The 12,198-nt window shown below is 35.9% G+C and overlaps 1 protein-coding gene across 1 annotated transcript in view; it reads right to left on the bottom strand.

Moving 5' to 3' along the window:
* Positions 1-9,260: 9,260 nt before the first annotated feature.
* PAICS (phosphoribosylaminoimidazole carboxylase and phosphoribosylaminoimidazolesuccinocarboxamide synthase) overlaps positions 9,261-12,198 on the bottom strand; it is a 47,863-nt gene continuing 44,925 nt past the window's right edge. Inside the window, 2 exon segments of the mRNA XM_051967045.1 lie at positions 9,261-9,960; positions 10,583-10,741. Coding sequence (XP_051823005.1) covers positions 9,794-9,960; positions 10,583-10,741 — 326 coding nt within the window. The 3' untranslated portion in view covers positions 9,261-9,793.

The raw sequence follows: 12,198 nt of genomic DNA, 5'->3' as shown, positions 1-12,198 counted from the left end.
TTACATTAAGGTGTTTAACAGGTCTCAATTTGATTGAAGCAACTGCTCATTCCATCATTAAGGCTAGGTAAGAAAGAAATTAAGCAAAGAGTTGTCTTATTTAAAAAACCCCAACAATCTGAGAGGGGAAGAATCTCAAAGTTTCTGGTCAAAACAGCAATAGCTGCTAATTACATCAACTCTGGGGCCAAAAGAAAGATCCAGTGGGGCTCAGCCTGGGATCTTTTATTGGCCAATCAAGGAGAGCCAGAATCATTTGAGTATAAGGCATGGTCCTTAAGAAAGAAATTTAATCCATGAACACCAAAGACATCAAGGAAGGAAAGAAGTTCACTGGTTGCCCAGTTTGCAGATGGGCAACTCCGATTCAGATTGTTGTTTGTTCTTCCTGCTAGAAGAGAACCACCTAGCAAAGCCCTCCCTCCCTTGCTTATTCACTTACATTCAACCCCCCCCCAAAAAAAAAAAAAAAAAAAAACCCTTAACATCATAATGAAGGAAATAAAGAAAACTGCCTGGAACTTCTAAACATAGGAAATGAAATTCTATTTGAAAGAATTCATGGATTGCTTCCAGGAAAATGAAAATGTAAAAACAAAACCAGACTGCAAACAGACTCCTAGACATATAGTGATTGAATTTCAGAGTTTAATTCAGGAACAAATTTTTCAAGCTATCAGGAAAATGATCTTCAAATACAAAGGAAAGGATATTTAAATAATGCAAGACTAATCTGTATCCATTAGAAAGAGGGAAAGAGTGGAAGAATGTGTTCTGAAGAACAATGGTGCTTCAGATGCATTTTAGGGTAATGTATGCTACAAATCTGAGTTTAACCATACAGGACAATAGATATATGTTTAATAATAAAGTTGTATTTGAACATCTTTTAAAAATAAGACTGAAACTAAAGGACTTTTTTGCTTCTTAAATAAAAACAGAAAAGCAGGGAGAGTGATCAGTAAGGGCACAAGAGACATTAAAAAACTGCTTTCTCAATGTTCCCAAAAAGAGGTGAAAACAAAAATCTGTCTGAGGTAATAGTGAAGAGGTGGACAAGGACATTATGAACAGAACCTGATAATACCCTCTCTAAAGTGAATCTAGGTTTTACTTTTAAGGCATTACAATATAAAAGGGCATAAAAGAAGGAAAGGGGAAGAGGGAGATAGATAGAAATGAGGGATGTCTCTGGGTCAAATCCAGAGATAGCAATGAAGGGAAGTTAATCTGGTGGGTGGAGAGGAGGAGGGAAAGACTAGAAAGGGAAAGGAGGCTTACTTTGGATTTGGGAGGGGGTTCAACTGATGGATGCTTCTGTGGGTGAAGAGAGCTGGTTGGTAAATAGAAACGAAGATCTTACACTGGATGAGACTTGGGACACTTGGTACTTGAAAAGTCTACTCATCTTTAGGGGCAGGGATTGGAATGTTGAGTCTGGGAAAGGACCCCCTAAAAGATTGGGGGGTCACAGACCGGATTTCCAGAGGTGTCTCAAAAGAATTTGCAGGTTTGAATCCGTATCCAAGTCAAGGGTGGGTAAAGTTTATTGTAATTGTAATGCCAGTTGAAGCAGGCTAAAAGTTCAAGAATTTAGCAAGAAACCGGAAGGAGACATATTTATCCAGTTCTTCATGTCATTGATATACTAATTTTATGTTGTAGAGGTAGAGCTGAAGAGTGGTCTCAGCAATCTGGTTATCACTGGCAAACAGACCTAGGACTATCCTAAAGCCAGAAGACTTGAAATCATTGACAGACACTGTTAGAACAATTATCTTAGGATCACTAAGCTATCTTCTCTAAAGCATTCTTAGATCAGAGGGTCTCAGGATCACAGATTCCAAAGCCGAAAAATTTAGAATCACTGATAGATTGTTAGAACAAAAGCACCTTAAAATTATTGCTGTCTCCCCTAGAACCTATATTACATCCACAACATCTGGGAGAAATTGAAGAGACAGCATGGACACAGAAGATTTCCTGGCAAATGTAGAAAAAAAAGTTCAAGATATGGTATAGATTAGTTATGAGCTGCATTATCAGACATGGTACTAAAGGAGCCTTATCAAGGAGCAATATTTTCTGACTCCTGCAGTAACTGGCATTGAGTTAAATGAGATAAAGTGCCTGAAGGGGAGGGCCTAGAATAGAGATCTTAGAAAATTTTGATGATTACAGAAAAGATCAGATAATTATAAAGGTCATGAATCAAAGAATAAGGATCTAGAATAAAGAAAGAGAAGAATAATGAACTGAGAAAAATTCTTTGCAATGGGGTATAAAAAAATGAAATTTAAAAACTAAGGAAGAAGTTTAATTTGAAGAGGAGGAGAGGAAAATATATAACCAGAAAAAGGCAGGAGAGAAAAAAGCAACTAATAAAACCTAAAAGGAAAGGAGAATCAATTGAAAAGTAGGAAACGGGGATAAGAATCAGTAGAAATAGGGTGACCATAAAAAAAAAAAAAAAGATAGCAGTCCTCCTTGAAGCAAAATGCTTGAAAGCTTAAATTGCTTTTCCAAAAAAAAAAAAAAAATTAAATTTTTCTGTGTCTTTCAGTCTTTCTGGGAAATTGAGTCAGGATATAGAAGAATATAAATTGGTTATACAGTTTGATTTAGAAAGATCCACTGATAGGCTCTTGAGGTCAGTATAGTGACTACTTTTACAAAAATTATTTTGCTAAAAGGTTGAACTTGAAGTTTCTAAAATCTTAGATATGGGAAATAATTCCTTAAAAGTTGTCATCTTTATTCTTTAAATTTGTCATTTTTGTTGTGAACATTAACAAACATGAATTTTTAGTTTACATTGTTGTCATCCTTGTATATATTATTCTTTGGTTTTGATAATTTTGCTTTGCATTAGTTCATAAAAATCTCACGTATCTCTGAATTTCTCATTTATAATTTCTTACTGCACCATTTTATTTCATTATATTCATGTCACTTTCCCCCTCCCCTCTCCCACTTTTAGCGATTCAATGATTGATTTGACATTTACTTTGTATTTCTCATACATTTTATTTCCAGTTTTGGTGTTTTTTCATTGAATGCCCCTATTGCCTGGAATACTGTGTCCTTATTTCTGCATCTCAAACACTGCCCCACCCCCTCTCACCCCCTAACCCCCATTTCAAATCTCAGCTCAAATGCCACCTGCTGAAGGACTTTCCTGGTCTTTCCCGGCCTCCCCTCCTCCCAAAGCTACCTTAAATCTTTTTTTAAAAATATGATTATACACATACATATATGTGCACACACACATTTATATATACATGGGTGTATGTATGAACAGGAGAAATATAAAACTAAATATAAACTCCTGAGAACAGGAATTGTCTTATCTTTTAGTTTGTATTCCCATTGACTAGAACACTGCTTGGGCCATTTGTTGACTGCCATCTCTTTGCAACTCCTAGGTGCTTCTATGAATATTTCTGCATTTATTGGATTGTTATCTTTTATTTTTCTAGGGTCTATGCTCAGTAATAGGGAAATTTGCTTCTTAATTTTTTTTTATACATGGATGATGACAGCTTGAGAAGTAAGCTAGATCAGAGTATTCTGCATGTAAATTCTAACTTGACATAAAGTCAATATATATACCTTTTGGGAGTAGGGCTAACAATCAACAAATACCAGGCTTATTTGTAAGTATATACTTGGAATGTTTTTTGTTTTTTGGTTTGTTTCATCTTTGCTAATTTTCTTTATTTATGCACTTATATATTCGGATACCTAGATTTGACAATGAAGTTACACTATCAACATTATTGTATTATAATTCTTGTACTTTACTCTTTGTCTTTTAAAATCCAGGTTGAAGAGGGAGGGAAATGAATATAATTTGGAGTCATCTCATCTGACACTTTGCAATCTAATAGAAACATAGTAGACCTGACCTGGTCAGGTGGACATAAAAAGGAGACACTTCAGTCGAATAAGATAGTATCTCTGTCCAAACTAAGTCTATATTCAGCAAGGTGAAGTAAGGTTTGCATTTTGCCAGACTCCTGTTTTTGTTTTTTTTTTCCTAATTCTAAATAATATTTCCCCCCATCCCCAAATACATGAAAAGATAGGTTTTAATATTCATCTTTGCAAAACCTTGTGTTCCAGATTTTTCTTTCTCTTTCCCCTTTGCCCTCTCAAGACAGCAATCTACAATAGGTAAAATGTGTGCAATTCTTCTAAATATATTTTCATATACACCATGTTGTACAAGAAAAATCAGATTAAAAGGGAAATTGGAGAAATATTGTTTTGATCAAGAATGGACAGAAGCAGCTACATCCAAAGAAAAAACACTGGGAGATGAATATAAACTGCTTGCATTTTTGTTTTTCTTCCCGGGTTATTTATACCTTCTGAATCCAATTCTCCCTGTGCAACAAGAGAACTGTTCGGTTCTGCACACATATATTGTATCTAGGATATACTGTAACCTATTCAACATGTATAGGACTGCTTGCCATCTGGGGGAGGGGGTGGAGGGAGAGAGAGGAAAAATCAGAACAGAAGTGAATGCAAGGGATAATGTTGTAAAAAATTACCCTGGCATGGATTCTGTCAATAAAAAGTTATTTAAAAATAAAAAAAAAAAGAAATATTAATTGTTCATGAGTAGGTAGAACCAATATAATAAAAGTAACAATTTTACCTGCTTCATTAAATGCCATCCCAATTAAATTACCAAAAACAATTTTACTGAGCTAGAAAAAATAAAAATAATTCATTTGAAAAGAACAAAAGGTCAAGAATATCAAAAGAATTGGTGAAAAAAAAAATAAAGGAGGGTTAGCAGTATCAGATTTCAAACTATAAAGCAGTAATTATCAAAACTATTTTGCATTGGCTAAGACATAGGTAGATCAGTGGAATAATTTATCAATGAACAAAAGATAGAGAGCATTGTAAGGTATAAAAAGAATTTTAATTACATTAAATTAAAAAGTTGTACAAATAAAACTAATGTAGCCAATATCAGAGGGAAAACAGAGAAATTGGGAGAAAATTTTTATAGATACTTTCTCAGATAAAGGTTTTGTATCTCAAATATATAAAGAATTTCTCAAATTTATAAGAATGTCAGCCCCCAACTGATAAAGTATAAGGACAGTTTTTGAATAAAGAAATAAGAACTATCTATAGTTATGAAATGTAAATTAAAACAATTTTAAGACATTATCTTAAACTATCAGATTGGCTAGAATTATATAAGGGAAAAATAACAAGTATTGGAAACATGGCAAAATTGAAACACTGATTCACTGTTGGTAGAACGTTGGCGTTGATAGAACTGATCCAACCATTTTGGAGAGCTCATTATACATAGAGTTATAAAACTGTATGTACCTTTTGACCCATCAATACCACTATTCAGTCTGCTTCCTGGGATGATCAGGGTAAAAAGAAAAAGTTGGAAAATATTTATAGCAGCTCCGTTTCTTAAAAAAAAAAAAAAAAAAAAAAAAAAAAAAAAAAAGCATTGTGATTTAAGCTTGGCCCAGTCTTGCACTTTTTTATAGAAGTGGGACATTAACATTCTCTCAGACTTCACTGATGGGTGGGCTATGATGCTGTGTTGTTTTTAGGAATGTTGTAGGAATAATTTATTGGAAACTCCAATAGCAGGAAACCCCATATTTTTCAAGCAACCCCCAGGCCACTTGGCTTTAGGAACACTTAATCACCTCAGGAATATAGCTCTTGGGAGAGATATGATATGGCCCAACCTTGAAGAATTTATGTGTGAAAGGGAGTTGGGGCTGATAACTTTATTCCACTAAGCCTATCTTCTAGGATGATTGGTTTGCTATCTAAAAAGTCTGGGCTGCTAAGGAGCCTTTCTTGATTTCATGAAATAAGAAGGGGGTTGTTGTTAGTTCCCATTACCACGTGAAACCCAATCCTATATCATTTACTCTTCTGTTTATTCTGCACCCCCAAATCCCTATAAATTTACCTGCTTGCTTCTTGCCTTTTGCTATTTTTCTCTCTTGGAACTTAGCCCACTTTAATTGGCATTACAATTGCAATAAAACTTTGTGTCTTGACTTGGATTATCTAAACTTCCGATTTCTTTGGAAATATCTCAGTCATCAGTAATAGAATACTATTATTCTGAGGTTCCTCTGAACTTCAACATTTTTATTTGCTTAACTAACCTTTTTTTATTCTGTCATAATGTGATTCTTTTTTAAAATATAAAGCCTTTTATTTTCAAAACACATGCATATATAGTTTTTAACATTCACCCTTGAAAAACCTTGTGTTCCAAAATTTTTCCCCCCTTTTTTTCTCCCACCCCTAGACAGCAAGTTATCCAATATAATATGTGATTAAGGAGTGGAGAAGGGAGGGATATTTGGAAATGAAGGTGACGGAAAAACCAGAAAGTATCCATATCAATTTTAAAAATGTAATTCAAACAAATTTCCTTTGCTGACAAAAAAAGGGCAACCGAAATCCTCATTTCCTTCGAAGGAAAGTATATTGGTGAGTAGGGATCAAAGATATAGTGAAAAGAAGTATTCAAACTATCTAAAACAATGTCTTCAAATACAAACCAATTTAAATTTAGGTAGCTTTATGGGAAATAAGGTAAAATATGGAGTTGGCTTTTCCTGGAATTGAAAAACCATTGTGATTTAGTCAGTGAGTTATCTTCCATAGGGCACTGGTTGTTCTCAGAGTAATATCAAATAGTGTCTCCATGTACAGATAAAGACAGAAATTCATGCCAAAACTTTCGTGTCATCATTTAATAATTGCTTATTAGTTCTCTCTCCCCAGGCTCAGATCTCCTGGACGAAAGCCAGATGCCTAAGATTTTAGGATAAGTAAAACTTATGAAGCCTGCAAAACAAGACAGCTAGCTACCAGGCAGCAAAAACATTAGAAAGTCTAAGAAAAAATAAAAACCCAAGAGGATTAACTAGTCTTTCACAGATAGAAAAAATATAAAGGCAATATGAAAATATACTTCCTGGATTTTAAAAAGTACCTGTTATAAGCTTCTGAAGAAAGGCAATTTATTATTCCCATTTTACATGAAGAGACCAAGGCTCTGAATGGTCACTACTCAGTGGTGTGCTAGACTTGGAAGGTGGATCTTCTGCCTCTACATCATCCTCTTGCAGCTTACAGCTTGGCAAGTAATAATTAAAGCCTACTGGTAGTACAAAGCAATGAGACAGCCTCAGTGTTTAAAGAGCTTATCTTGGTGAGATAAGATTTTAAAAGAAAAGTGTATAAAGTAATAATGCCATAAAGCTGGATAGAAGTACTATCTGGATAGCAGATAATAAACCCTTTTAAGTTTAGGGGCAGAGATTCCTTTCCAGCTGGAGTTTAGGATGTGCCCCAGAGGATGGCTCTACATAGGGATGGGGCGGAGGGGGCACAGGAGGCAGACACAGGCAGGAGAAGCCCAGGGCACCAGACTTTCTTTGTCTAAAGCTTCTGGAGGGGAATTTGGGATCACCGGAGGTAGTTTTTAGGACTGACATGCTCAAAATGGTATTTAAGAAAGATCAATTGGAAAACAGGGTGGAGAGGGCGGCCTCAGTCAGGACCACCTGAATTCCAGCCCCACGCCTAACCCATTTGCAAAAGGACCACTTAATTTTGCAGTGTCCAAGCTGCAGGAATTCAACATTAGTGGAGAGAACATGAAATCACAATCCAGGCTCTTCCAACAGCCCCACTTTCCCCACCAAAAATATACCCAAAAAACTTATTCAGGATATAGGGAGACTTAGAAATGGAAGAGCAATTAAAATGTGTATTTCTCATGATGCAATGTAATAAAACTCCAAAAGCATGGAGAAGGGTAGACAAGGAAAGATGGGGACTTCAATAAGGTAAAGTATGGGGAGGAGGGTCAAATAGGACTTCAATATTTCAAGACACTAACTGGAAGAACGGCAGGAAAAGAGGAGCTTGTCTGTGGGGAATACCTAAGTCTTGGACAGCTGGGTTTAGTTGACAAGTGACTTAGCTGGGAATTTGAGACTAACATTTGCAAAAACTCTTGTAAGACGAGATACCAAATTTGGGAGTTCTAAGAGAGATCTGAGAACAAGCATGTTTAAAATGCCCATAATGGGCAGAGTGATAAATTAAATAGAAAGAAAGCCAGGGAAGTGGAATCTCTTAGAGCTTCAAGGGTTATCATCTTGGGTCCAATTCCACAGAAATGACAAAAAGTGATGGGATAATCTCTAAGGTCAGAAAGGAGAAGAGAAAGATCTGCTATAGGGAGCAGCAGCTGGGGCAAGTGAAGAGGGCTTTTTCCATCCAAGTTAAAGCTATTGGTGGAGAGATAGAAAGCTGAGAAGGGGAAGAGACTGAAGAGACTAAAAAACAGCACCCCAAAGGGCAGAAAGGCGAGTCTGAAGCAGAAAAGACAGGGAAGAAAGGAATCAGGGCTCTACAGAGGCGAGTTAAGGCGAATGTCACTCAAGATTACAGCAGAGGGAAGGGATGGGCAGCCACAGCCACACTCACAGAAGCATGTGCCATGGAACCCATTTAGATCAGGCCTTCCTTTTATATCTTTGCCTGTGTTGAGTTACTAGACAGATTATAAAAAGCACCATTAGATTATGAAGAGAAAATTTTGGGGGTGAGGCAATTGGGGTTCAGTGGCTTGCCCCAGGTCACAGAGCTAGTAAGAGGTAAGTGTGTGGGGCTGAATCTGAACCCAGATCCCCTGACTCCAGGGCCGGCCAGCGTTCCCTCCAGCTGCCCCAATTGTGAAATTTAATGCTGTTTTAGTCAAACCTCACCAAGTACACTTGCCCAATGTGGTGCTATTGGAACGTGAATAGATGTTCCTCTGCACCAACTCATCCCAGTACACGTCTTCTCTCACAGAACGAAAACGCCTTCGAGAACAAGGAATGGTTTGTTGGGTCTCTGTGCACCTAGCCATGTCCAGCACAGAGAAGGTGCTTAATAAACGCTTAGTTATTGTTTTGAGAAACTGGGTACACTTAAAAAAACAGAAAGCTACAGGAACAGAAAATACCAAGTCATACAATGGCACTTCTCTCCAATTTCCCCATTTGGGCCAATAAGGGAAAACTCAAAGAGAATTAATTTGACACCCAATTCAAAAGCAGATTTTCCAAGTTTCTCAGCTTTTGGACACAAAGGCATTGCTGTTACCTTCTAGAGTATTTTTCCTTTATGGCTCTATTTTCTTTCTATACCCCTTTAAGAAATATGAAGATGTCTTGGGTACAACCTTATCAGATTTTCTATGAAATATCAGATTTATTGTAAAATAGGAAATAATGGGAATTATGGACAAAATAGCTTTTAATTGCCTATTATGTAATACAGGAGCTAAAAACAGTTTTCATTATCATTTTCAAGATACATGTTTGTTTTAATCTTATAAATTTAGAATTATTGGCAAAGCCTAGTAGTAATTTAGAGAGCTAGCTCTGTGATAGGAAGTAACACTTTATCTCATACCTTAAGATAGGAATAGCATACAACATGGCTAATGATTACTAGATAACAAACCATAAAAACATTTCCAGACAGAATTACAAAATTTTTCTACTTGGAAAGAAATATACATTCTAAAGATGAACACACACATTCTACAAGATCATTAACATCAAACTAGTAAACATTTTATTAGCATTTTTCTATGATTAGTTTAGAATCATCTTTTATCTTGCCTGATTAATAACGCTTTTTGAAGCTAAGTTATTATAAGTTATATAAAGATTCTTTTTTTCTTTTTCTACTTTCAAAAAGGGATTGCAAATTATAAACTGCATTCTCTGATTTTCTTATCCGCCTGCTTCAAGGAAACCCACGTGTTTAACATGCCTCCTCGAAGTTTAGCCCATACCAAATGGTTATTTAATCCAAATATCTGGGCTGCAAACTGAGCTGCTCCTTCAGGTGAAAGTATAGTCGAACAGCCAAGACCTGTAGGGAAAGAAATGTCAGGGAATTGAGCATATATGGATCTTTAAGAAAGCTTTTTTTCACTTTGTAGAAATCTAACCTACATTTCCATCTTTCTCAATGGCAGCAGAGATAGAAGTATCTGCTTAAATCTAATAGGGCAGGTACAAAGAGTCTTAGCTTTGGCCTGCTGTGCTCTTTTAAGATCGGCCAAGTATCTTTATTAACTAGGAAAACCCAACCACAACCAAAGTTGGAAGAGAATCTGTATAGATCATTTGCTTCAGCTGTCAGAAAGGATGGCCATTTAGGAATAGACCGAGTTAAATGACCCAATGCTCCTTCTAACTCTGAGATTCTGTGGACCTCTTACGCATTCCAGAAATAAACACAACAGATTGTGAGCCTTTCCTGGGCTGGGGAACTCAAAAGTAAATGACATCATTACATAGCCTGCTTGCCAAATCAACTATATTATGGTCACACCACATAACTAATTTTCACAGATTCCGAGTTGATTTTAAATAATTTTTGATGTCACCAATAAATGAATGAGTGACATGATGACAGGGCATGGTTAACGTCATAACAATATGCTTTTAAAACTAAAAGTGACATATATTATGAAAAATAGTGTACTTACCACTAGGCATTCTAAGTGAGGACCAAACATCCTGGGCTCCCCAATCAGGTGTAAGGGGAGGACAGTTGACTACTGGATATGCTGTATTACCAGACATTACTGGCCCCAAACCATTGCTTCTGCCAGCTACTGCCACAAACACAGTAGGAATACCATCTCCTGGATTAAATAAGAGCGTATTACAGACTGAAAAACTTCAAAAAGCCCAACCCACTGCAAAGTAACAAAACCTCAATGCTGAGCTTTCACTATATTACATTAAAAAAAAAATCTGGGCTATTTTTAATATTATGGGAAATGGGGCATCTAAAAAAGTTCAAGAGACTTCTGAGTAATTATTAATAATATTAGCATTTTAATAGAAGAGTGCAGTGGTACTCCTGAATGCCAAAGAGACTCATGGTTGTTGGGCCTAAGATTTCAGGGACTTTTTTTTCCCCCAGCCAGTGAAAATTAACTCTCTGGTTAACAATGAGAATGCATATTATTACAAGGAGGAGCTGGACATATTTCAAACTTTGATCATGTCATTTACTTCTAAATTACCTAGTCTTGGGCAATCTACTTAAAGAATTTATCTCACCCAAATAAGAGGCTGGGTGGGTTCTGACTTCTGAGAGTTACTTCAAGATCATTATCAGTAATGTCCTTCAATAAACCAAACTATTTAAAAAATGGATCTCTCAAAATTATTGGTTATTAATAACTGTTTCTCTCAGAAGCATGGAGTTTGTCGATTATGAGTCTTACTGGGGATCATAATCTGTGTTTCCATAGTTCAAGGAAATGCTACACTTCAACCCAAATGTATACAGAGAAAAAGACTAAGTATGTAAAATGCTAATGTCAGGTTCTTTCTTGAAAGCAACTTCAATAACTGTCTTAGTGGCAAAATAATCAGAAACCCTTGATATTATTTACAGATATAACTTCTTAAGTTTTTCTGTAGCTAACCACTCTCTAATAAAACTCTTAACTTTCTTTGTTTCTTATAAGTGCCCAGAAGGAATATATCTCCTCAACATTTTCTAGAAGAAATCACTGCTCCTGATCTCAGATAGGTTTGACCTTGCAGGAGAAATTAAAATAATGGAAACATTAACCCCAAAGGAGTGTTTAAGGACTCCCTTCATAAACTATGTATCTCATCTCTCTTTACTTTACATCTTATTTGAAAAGAAAAGAAAAAAAACACCAAACTTTTTTTTCCCTAAAGGCTGATCAGTGAGGGTGGATTTAAGAAAAGATAAACTGTTTTGTTTGTTGTCAAAAACCAAGGTGGGGCTTGTTTTCTCTTGCTAAAATGGATGACAAAATAAAGCAGACTGGGAGTTTTCAATGAAAAAGACTGGAATCGATTGTCAAGTCTTGTATTTTTACAAGGGGGTGAGAAAAAAGTTTAAAACCCAAAGACTAGTGTGGATGTTTAGATTAAGATCATAAGACAGGATAAAGAATATGGTCATCTTCTATACTTAATCCATAAATCACTTTTATTTCTCCCCTTTATATATGCTTTCTTTTCTACATCCCACCCTCACTCTGGTCCTTTAATTTACCTTCCATAAATAAAGAACACCTTAAATTTAATCCTATAAAGCCATTAAATTCCCTCT

Source organism: Antechinus flavipes, chromosome 6 (assembly GCF_016432865.1).
Source record: "Antechinus flavipes isolate AdamAnt ecotype Samford, QLD, Australia chromosome 6, AdamAnt_v2, whole genome shotgun sequence".
Classification (NCBI taxonomy): Eukaryota; Metazoa; Chordata; class Mammalia; order Dasyuromorphia; family Dasyuridae; genus Antechinus; species Antechinus flavipes.
Note: the sequence above shows the minus strand (reverse complement) of the source record. Positions and strands in the feature narration are given on the sequence as shown.